Source organism: Salvia miltiorrhiza, chromosome 6 (genome assembly GCF_028751815.1).
Source record: "Salvia miltiorrhiza cultivar Shanhuang (shh) chromosome 6, IMPLAD_Smil_shh, whole genome shotgun sequence".
Lineage (NCBI taxonomy): Eukaryota > Viridiplantae > Streptophyta > Magnoliopsida > Lamiales > Lamiaceae > Salvia > Salvia miltiorrhiza.
In genome coordinates this window covers 40,752,240-40,762,958 of record NC_080392.1, presented here as the reverse complement: position 1 = coordinate 40,762,958, position 10,719 = coordinate 40,752,240, and the positions used below count along the sequence as shown (strand labels likewise).

Sequence of the window (10,719 nt, the reverse complement as noted above, 5' to 3'; positions counted from 1 at the left end):
CAACCCACTACTAAAAGGCAATAACAAACTGCTACAAAAACAACGTTCAGATTTACAAGTTATAAATACCAAATCATTTTCATTTATCATTTCCCACTTCTCTCTGCACTCATTCCCTGAAAGAATTACACAGTTCAAAGCAATGCACTATTTTATTTCTCAATGTATCAAAGATTGTTCCACTAAATCGGTGTTCTCAAGAAATTGTAGCCGAATTTTTTTTAAAAATTCGCGAACCCACAGGATCACAGCTTCTAAGTATTCAAAATTCGTGGATGGAGAAGGAGAATGAGAAGAAAAAAGGGATGCTTGAAGGCATACATGAGCTACGTGTTGGCTGCTATTTTTAAGGCCATATGGGGGAGCCGAGGCCGGAGAGGCAGACTTCTGGGTGCCTGAGTGGTGCTGCGGCTTCTGTTTTTGAAGGCAGGATGATCCATACGACGATGAGTGATAGGTGAGAGAGATGCGGGGCTACGGAAAATACATAGAGTGAAAGAGAGGTGGAGATGGCGAGTAAAAAAGGCGATGTGGCGTGTTGCGGCTGCTGCTAGAGAAGGCGGTGCGGATCTGTCCATGCGGCGACGAGATGGCCTCAGCGGTTCTGAGAAATGTACGTGAAGAAAAGAAGGGCGGAGAATGGGTGTGCGTGTAGAGTGAAGAAGAAGAAGAGCGCCGACTGAATTTTGGGCGTGAATTTTGGGTTTCAAATAGGGATTCTTTCTTATGTTGTATTTTTATAATTTGGGCTTCAACTAATTGTTAGACTTAATTAATTTAATTATTGCTTTCTATAATTGCTAGGTTTATGGTTATATTCTTTCTTTTTAGGCCTAATTAATACTTCAAATGAATTTGCTTTAAATTTATGTGTTCGACCATATGTTTGACGTATTTTATTTTTTAAATTGTGTATTTTTTTTACTTACTTAATATATAATAGATTTAATACTTTTTATTTATTAATAATTAAATTTAGATATAATATTTATTTTATATAAAATTAGAAATTGAAATTTTTTGGGGTGAATGTATATTTTGTATAATTTAATTTATATGTATATATATATATATATATATATATATAATATGATTGAAGTATAAATGATATTTTTATATAAATGATTGAAAAAAAATAATTAAATGATATTTTTTTGAGTTTGAGTTTGGTGTAAATAATTGGAGTATAACTAAATAACTAATGTTGTGCCAAGAGAATAATGATGTATGTAATGAAGATTGATTTTTAATACTATAATTAACGTTTGTTGGTATATTTTATTTTGTTTCATATATGTTTACCTAATAATTTTATTTTATAATTTATTACTATATCATAACGAGCTTGAATTATTTAATTCGGCCCATTTTAAATTTTCATATCTAAAGAGATTTACGCCCAACATTTTTTTTCTAAAATAATGCTCATCTATCCATTTTTTTTATATAAACTTTGATATAGTGTGGTCGATCTATTCATATTACCTCCTTTATATGACGTGTGTATTAAATGAAATTTTCTTCGTATACAATATTATTATTTTTCGTTAAATTAATTTTTAATCTTTTACATAAATATTAAAATATAACTTATATATAATTATTCTATTTTATCCTTATTATTACTTCATATATTATTTTTAGAAATATTAAATAAAATTATTTTAGTAATAGAAAACTTTAAGATATTTTAAATTAAAAAAGTAACTATATTTTAAAATATTTAAAAGACTAATTCCACATATTATTTGTGCCGCATTAGTGCACTTTAGTGAGCATCTAATGTTGAACTTTTGAATAGATGATTCAGTATAATTTAGTATATATATTTAATATTATTCATTCAATTTTTAATCCTTTTTTGTATATATAGTTAATATTTTTTTTAAAAATAAACATGATTATGTGATCAAATTATATAAAATATGATACAGGTATTTACTGAGAGATTACACTCATAGTTTTTATAGCTAAGTATTTATACTTTTTATAGCTACTTATTTATATAAGATAGATGATGAGTTTTCACGTGATAATCAATAAGTATTATTACTCACAAACAAATTTCTCTTTTAAATTGTGATGTAGAATAATATTAATTTAAACGGATAATAATTTTCTCATAGTGGTCCAATGAGCTAATGATAAAAATTATATATATATATATATATATATATATATATATATATGTGTGTGTGTGTGTGTGTGTGTGTGAGTGATACTAGGTTTAATTCATGCTTAAATAAAAACACAATGAAGTTATAATTAATGTTTAAAATTTTCATATTGTTGTATGCATTAATTTGAAAATATTATTATTCTTACATATGCATATATTATAAAATATATAAAAATAGACTTGGAACAAATAAATTATAATTATTTAAAAAGTCGTATAATTTCGATGCTCGCCGTGCATCGCACGGGAGGGCGTACTAGTTAAATTAATCACAAACTCTAAACTTATTTTTTTAGATCATTTATCAAATTTAAAAAATCTTATTACACTATTTAACATAAGATGCATATGAATATTTTATTATAAATTAAATTATCCAATGTACAGAAAAAAAGAAAAGTGAGAAAAAACAGAAAAGAAATAAAGCAGCAAAAGTTAAATAGTTCCATTATGCAATTGGGATGCAATTATTTCAACAAAATTTTCACTGCTTATTTGCGATGATATTGTGAGTTTTGAGGAGTGAGATCCATAATTTAGTTCCTATATTACTAGGAAGCGTTTGATTTAAGTGATAAGATATGATTGATAAAATAATTTATTTAAATTAAATATTTAATTGACAAATTAATGGGATCAATTCACTAGTTTCAGCCTGAATTGACATTCTTATTTGTACTAATTTGAAATCGAAGGTTTTGAATTCCTCAATTTCTTTGTCTGTTTTCGTGGTTTAAAGATGTAAGCTTTCTTTTACAAAACTAAATAAAGAATTAATTTAAATGTGGGAGTTTTTTTTTTTGAGAGAATAAATGTGGGAGTTTGAAACATGCTCAACATTATTTTTCTTCCCCTCCGACATTTTCTCCCAAATCCACTAGTAATTTGGACTCCTCCCATTTAGTGGTCCCAATTGAAAGTGCATTGATCCCCATTGACTTTGATTTACTCATCTTCACTCTTCTCCAACCACCATCCAACGACTGATATTTAATCTCACTACCCGAACCCATCGACTTTGACCTACCGACACGTTCCACGTCACTCCTCACTTGTACACTCGCCACACTCGATACTTTCCCGTTCCTCCTGCTCCCCGTCCTCGCATTCCGCACCACCTCCGCGCCGTCGTCCAACGCCTCATACTTCGCCACCCGCCGCCCCACGTTGACGCAAATCTGCGATTGCATCTTCATCCTCTTGTACACGCCCTTAAGACACTCCACCACTTCCTCCATCCCCGGCCGCCTCTCCGCCGCGCACCTCACGCACCGCGCCGCCAGCACCGCCATCCGCCGCAGCGCCCCCGCATCGTCCGGCGGCCCGATCCTCGGGTCGCAGATCCCCTCGAAGTTGCCTGATTCGATCTCCGGCAGCGCCCACTCCACCACCGACGGCGGGCTGTAGTTGACGTCGATGGCGTTGCGGCCGCTGATGATCTCCAGCAGCAGGATCCCGAAGCTGAACACGTCGGATTTGGTGCTGAGATCCCCCGGCGCAAGATAGCCCGGGTCGAGGTACCCGAGCGTCCCGGCCGGCGGCGTGGACCGGACCCTCACATCCTCCACGTGTCCCCTCAGCGCCAGCCCGAAGTCGCTGATCCGCGAATTGAAATCCGCGTCGATCAGAACGTTGGATGATTTTATGTCGCGGTGGATGATCGGCGGCTGCGACGAGTGCAGGAACTGAACCGCCCACGCCACCTGCAGCGCGAACCGGGTTCGCTTGACCCAGCCGGGCGGTCTGCGCGAGCCGTGCAGCAAGTCGTATAAGGAACCGTTTGGCATGTACTCGACCACGATCAGCTTGTGCTGATTCGGATCCACGGCGAAGCCAATCAAGTTGACGAGGCGGGGGTGGTATATCCTCGATAGAATCTCCAACTCATTGTCGGCGGGGTTGGCGGCGCCGCCGTAGATGCTGGGCGCCTTAGTCTTTTTTACGGCGGCGACGAGCTTGAGCCGCTGGAGCTCAGCCTTGTACACCCAGCCGTGGCTGCCTTTGCCTAGCAATTTGGCGGCGGAAAAACCGTCGGTGGCGGAGTGAAGATCGGATAGATCGAACTCGGCAATTTTGAATGGGCGACGAATTTTCCTGGGATTCTTGGACAGTAGCTCCCAGTTATATGAATCGCAGATGGCAATGGCCGACTTCTCATTGCAAGAAAGATAGCCCATGACAGAAAATGTACAAAGAAAATAAGGTAATATGTATTGATATGTGGAAATTTGTATTGAAATGGGAGGGCCAAGGCCATGCCTAAAAAGTGATAGAATTGGTGAGCTTTTATTTTACAGCTTTTGTTGGCCTTGATATAAGAGCGGTGGGTAATGTGAATCAATTCAAAAAATTAAGAAAAAGGCATTATTTGATTTGAAATATGAGAAATATTGAATTGGAAAGGTGAGGAAGTGGGTAGCAATTTAATATTGATTAATTTGATTTAATAGCTACTATAATGTTTGCAATTTTCCATATAAAGGCGTGCAGGTGCAGTGGGCGCTTTAAAAGAGATGGGGTCGAGATGCCTCCTCGACTTCCAACCTTTCCTACTTTTCCATGGTTCTTTTGCTTTATCTGCTTACTTGGTTTACTTATTTATTTCCATGCTGTAAGTCATAGTAACATATTTTAGTTTATCATTTCGACTCAAAACTATTCTTGTTTCACCTGCATATGCATATTTCTGGTGGTTCATAGTTCTGCAAAGACATGGGAATTGGATAACCTTCTTGGAGATATATATCACAAAATTTTGGGTAAGTTGGGCAGAAGCTCTATATGAATGTTTCTTGTAGGTATTGCCTATCCCTAGCAAGAAAGTTAGATAGTTTGGCATAGCATTGATTTTGAGAATGAGGTGTAAGACAAATGGTGAAAACAGCTTAGTTATTCAACTTTTTATGGAAATTACTTCACCTTTGCAAGCAGGATATTTGTTTTAATCACCTTGCATTCTCATCTCTGATGCCTTTGTTTCATTTCTCAAGACATGGAGAGAGCTATTACCAGAGACCTCATCATGCATATTCTTGAATTCCCAATGATACAATAATTACAGATGAAGAGATCAGTTTTTGGTTTCATCAGTAATGATTGGTGATTAATGTCTAAAGAGAGATGATGGATATTCAGGAAGAATCAGTATCATCACTGGGCCAAATTATTCTGGAAAAAGTGTCTACATAAAGCAGGTTATTAAAAAGTCCTCAAGTTTTCCCTTACATTTGACTAGGATATTTCGCCCAGTAAGGCTGCAAATAATCACCAACATATTACAACACTTACTGACACAATGGTAGATGACATCTTTTAAGATCCTCAGTATGTTAGTTTCTGTTTTTTCTGTGAGGGCAGTGACATGAATCCATATTCAAATTTAATCTGGGATAGATACAACAAACTCTTGAGTCATAAACGAACTCATCTTATGTCAGGAATGTGTATTTTTAAGTGTAGCGTTGATCAAGATTGCTATATTGTTTTTTGTTTAACTCCATATTAATTCTGGAATATGTATTTTTCTATTTACAGCAAAATTCTTATTGGGCATTGTCAAAAGATTGGGAAATTATTGATCACTTTTAAGTTTTATTCCTACATCTGATCAGGTTGCCTTGATTGTTTTCGTTTCCTTTGCCATATTTGGAAGTTTTGTAGCAGCAGATGCAGCAACAGTGGGTGTGACTGATAGTTTTCCATTCTTGTTGATTTGAAGCTTGTTTATTTTTCTTAAAACTGGATATTCTGTGCGATGGGAAGCAAGTATACGACTGCTGAACAATCTACATATATGATTAATCTCCAACAGATAGGCATGATGTTGAGGTATGCTAAGTTTAGATTAATAAAATTACATCCATTGAGATCTTAAACATCACCCTTCTTTTCCTTTGACGATTATTCCATGAAGTACTTGATGTATTTAAAAATTCTAAATGACCATATCCTTCTTGTTGATTAATTTGGAAGAGGAACTCTTTATGAAGGTTAGCTACTGCAAAAATGTAGGACCCTTTGATACTTTAAGGTTGCTACTTATATTATCTAACATCCTTTATGTCAATTCCAGATGGCATTTGGTGTTGACTCCCTTTCTTCATCAGACATTTTGACTGCTTCCAATCCATTATGCAATGTTGTTAAGGCATCTTGTATATCTTTTTTTCTTTAAAACAGAGAAGCATTGCCCCCCTGCTTCAGACAATTGTTCAAGGATTTTTAGAATTTGTCTTTCGCAACTCTTTTCTAATACTGCATGATGAGCTAAGTTGATCTATTTATTTTGAGTCAGAGGAACTACTGGGCAAAACTGTGAGGTGCTTGCTTCCATGTTACCTAACTGTTGCTGTATATAACTAGAGACTCTGTTGTAGCTGCAAAACATGTGTGAAATGGTAAATTATACTCCCTTCATATCCTGCTTCTTTTTTGTCTGGTACTATGTAAGAAACCTTCTTCAATCCTTATTATGTATCAAATGGTTTCTATTGGGTAAGTCACAACTTGTTAGTTGCACTCGAGATTCATATATAAACTGTATGCAAATGTGGAAACGGTATCAATAGATTATATATAGAATATGTTCTAGAGAGTAAGTAGGTGGTTAACAGTGATGGGGGATACATAATCTCCTGCGGCATCGAAAAGTTTAGCAATGAAAATACGCGCAGCCGCCTCCGTAGGGTGGTATACATCCCAGAAAACATGTGAATTTCTTCTCGGACAATATACAGCGAGAGGCGTGCAAGGAAGATCGGCCCTCAGTTTCCCCAGTCCGCAGCAGGCACTTTTTGTCTCATTGAAACCTATATCAAATGAGTTAGTTATAAAATGAATTGATTCTCAATGAGATTGAGGTAGTTAGAGAATACCATAAGTTGTTGGATTCTGGATGAAGTCGACGAAGATGGTATGCACATCAAAATAAGAGTAGTGGAAATCTTTGAGCTCCGACTGCAGTTGAGGCAGCATCTGCCTCAGCTCTGAGTTATACTTGTTGGACCATTTGTTTACTTCCTCATTGCATTCATTAGTGTTACTTGAATATCTTTGTTTGGGAGCGCATCCTATTGGTGTTAGCCCCACCAACAACAATTTGCGTGCTCCAAGACCATGAACACCCTGATTTTTTTTTAACCAACTTTAATTATTGATGCATCTGAATTAATTTAGTAGCTTTATTTAAGTTGTTAATTACCATGAGCACTTCTTTGAGGTTGGAGACCATGAGAGTAACGAATTGTTGAGGGGTGTATTTCTTCGCCATTTCGGAGTTTGTTTGGAAGTAATTTATGATATCGTTGCTACCAATCACGAAGGGAAACAATGATTTTGATAAGTGCTCCTGCGCTGGCTTCGTCCCCATATCTTTCACCAGTCTTCGTTGCACGGTGGAGAAGTATCCCACTTGTTGAGGCAGAGAGATCGTGGTTTTCTGAAATAATTAACAAAAGTTACATAATAAAACTCTCAATCCTCATGCATTCCATAGTATTCCCCTCTGTCCACGTAAGAGTTCCACTTATCCATTTTTATTTGTCTATGAAAAAACAAAATTCATTTCATTTTTAAAATTATTATATCTTATTTATCTATGAATTGTACTTTTATTTGAATTTTTAACTAATAATATACATTTATTCTACTTTTTTGTATTAACACTACCCCTACAAATTGTACACTTATTTTACATTTCTGCTTACAATAACTTTAACAACTTAGTTCAAATCCGTGTGCAGCACACAATGAGATTTTTTTTCAACAGGTGGTCTCATGTGAAATGGGTTTCACGGTGAAACCTGGTTTCAAATGACACTACTTCAACATTAAAGTGTCATTTGTATGTTGAAGTAGTGCCATTTGAAATCCGGTTTTACCGTGAAATCGATTTCACGGGAGTTTTTGTGTTTTTTCAAATGGAGTAATTTTTTTAGCGTATTTTATATTTATATTTATTTTGTGTCTCTACAATAATAAAAAAAAAAAAATTATAGATCCATCCCTGGACGCGTGTTCGATCCACGTTCATTGCATTTTGATTTACTTTAGTTGTTTTATTTATTTATATGCCATAGAATTGGATTGAATATTTAACTCCTTGGTTTTAGTGTTTTCGAATTCGACTTACTTGATCAGTGGCGTTTAAGATTCCGGCTCCACCGGAAGCAAAGCTTACGCCTTTAAGAAACGCATTATTAGGCTGTGATAGATACGGCGGCGGTGTTGACAAACCCAATTGTTCAGCTGCACTCCACACACACATATATATAATCAATCACGTTAATCAACAAAATCTCAAATTCCTTTCCATTAACTAATATCAAAATTTGAAGACAATTAATTGAAAATGAATACTAATGTTACCTAGAAAGTCGGCAGCATTTTTGCCATTGGAGAATCTGCCGGTGGGCTTGTTAGCGGCGTAGTCGACGCCGTTGTATGGGAAATTGGCTTTGATTAGGGAAAGTGGCAAGTAATTGTTGTTCCCAGCATCCACCAGTGAGTCGCCAAACACGTACATAGCCGGTGTGGTTTGAGCTCTACTCGCAACAAAGCATACAAACAAGCAACAAAAATATGCTGATATTAATTTATTCAACCATAAGGATGCCATTTTTATATGCACAGCAACCTTAACTCTTTTGCTTTATTTATTATAAGGATAAGAATTTAATGAGCTCGGGAATTTATAGGGACGCGAAGATCCGATGATGTGATATTTGGAATGTGAACAAGTAGAATACAAGGGCTCACCGGTTGTGCTGCAAACAAACAGTTGTGGGTGGTGATGTGTTTTAATTGGACTAAAATAATCATTCTTATCAGAAAAAATGAATAAATACAAGAAATGATATTTTGGGTGGCGATTGAAATTGTTAGCGCGTAAATGGGAACCAATTAAATTGTGGACATGTATAGAGATGAGTTGTCAAGTGAGCATTTGATGTGACAGAATCACTATATTCATGTTTATCGTATTCATATTTCATAGCACTAGCAGCATTTTGCAATTCTCAAGTGAGCATTTTTTCGGTCTACGTTCCCATTTATAAGAAATCAGTTCTCAACTTAGATTTTGCAGGCTCGTGAGTCGCTCTATTAGCTTCACGATAAATATGAAAAAACTCTAATATCACGGTTTTACAGGCATGAGCAAACGTCTCGTACAACTCATCACATAACGAATCAGAACTATGGTAAGAGTTATGAAGAAGATGAATATCCAAAAGAGAATTATTGCAACCTAGCTTTCAAATATTGCTCTTTATGATTTGGAGTCATAAGAGTATTTCTTTCCCCCCAAAAAAAACAAAGACTTATTAGATTTTGCAGTTCAAGGCAGTATACGTATTATTATCTTCTCAAGGAAAATCATGTACTTTAATTAAGAGTAGTGATAAATTAACATAATAGGTGTATATAATTAGAGTAATTACGTCAATTTGTAATACAGTTAAAAAAATCTATAATTATTACTCCCTCCGTCTCATTATAAGTGGCTCAAAACTTTTCGGCACAAAAATTTAGAAGAATATGTAAATTGGTTAAAAGTGGTGGGACCTACACTTTTTAAAGGGATGAGATCTAGTGTCCCACAATTTTATGTGTGCCACTGTGTCTCATTCTTATATCTATTATTTTAAAAATATTTGTTATAAAATTAAAATTTATTATGATACTATGAATTATATTAAATTTTTATTTTAAAAAATTAAAAATTTTAAAAAATATATACCATGATTTTGAATTTATCAACCTATTATTAACTAATAAAAGCGAAATTAAATGATAAAAAATAATTATATACCCTAGATTAATGGAATAAACCCTAGTTAATAATCACAAAATTAAACTAAAGCATATAAAGTTGAAATTGAAGAAAAATATATAAGAAAATAAATAAAATTGAAAGTGAGACACAAAGTGGGACATAAAGTGTGGTACACTGAATCTCATTCCCTTTTTAAAAGGTTAAATACATGTCACTTTTAATGGGACAGCGGGAGTATATTTTGGAGTATATTTTAATGTAATTAGTATTTTACTTAATTAGCGTCAATAATAATTAAGGAAAATATTGGAATTTATTTTTAAAATATTGTGTCAATGAATATCTTCCTTTTATAAAAATTCAAATAATTAACCTTCCATGATTTTTGATAGCAGCTTTGCACATTTAAAATTATGTCTCCTCGTTCTTTGTTATTCCATTATGCTTTAGTGATTGTTCAGTAATGTTCACAGAACATATTTTTCATAATGCAAACATTCACATTCATAAAGATATCGAGACATGTTTTTTTTATCAATTAATGAGAGAGACACTCTCCCGTGCAACTGGTTTTTAAATGACACTACTTCAACATACAAATGACACTTGAAATCTTCAAGTGTCATTTGTATGTTGAAGTAGTGTCATTCGAAAATCTTCAAGTGCACAGGAGTATTTGTGTTAATGATAATGTGTTTTGTAAAATTACAGATAAATTTTATTATTATTAAAATTTTAAAAAATAACTAATCAAAATCTGCTAGTA

At 34.6% G+C, this 10,719-nt stretch overlaps 2 protein-coding genes across 2 annotated transcripts; both read right to left on the bottom strand.

Moving 5' to 3' along the window:
* Nucleotides 1–2,827: 2,827 nt before the first annotated feature.
* LOC130989547 (serine/threonine-protein kinase-like protein At3g51990) lies at nucleotides 2,828–6,683 on the bottom strand. The gene has a single exon (XM_057913522.1). The coding sequence runs from the start codon at nucleotides 4,354–4,356 to the stop codon at nucleotides 3,019–3,021; it is 1,338 nt and encodes a 445-aa protein (XP_057769505.1). The 5' UTR covers nucleotides 4,357–6,683; the 3' UTR covers nucleotides 2,828–3,018.
* Nucleotides 6,684–6,727: 44 nt separating this feature from the next.
* On the bottom strand, nucleotides 6,728–8,997 carry LOC130989549 (GDSL esterase/lipase At5g55050-like). The gene is made up of 5 exons (XM_057913523.1): nucleotides 8,546–8,997; nucleotides 8,310–8,425; nucleotides 7,380–7,616; nucleotides 7,054–7,303; nucleotides 6,728–6,987 (listed from the first exon to the last, which is right to left on the bottom strand). The coding sequence occupies exons 1-5, from the start codon at nucleotides 8,793–8,795 to the stop codon at nucleotides 6,767–6,769; spliced, it is 1,074 nt and encodes a 357-aa protein (XP_057769506.1). The 5' UTR covers nucleotides 8,796–8,997; the 3' UTR covers nucleotides 6,728–6,766.
* Between the last annotated feature and the right edge of the window lie 1,722 nt (nucleotides 8,998–10,719).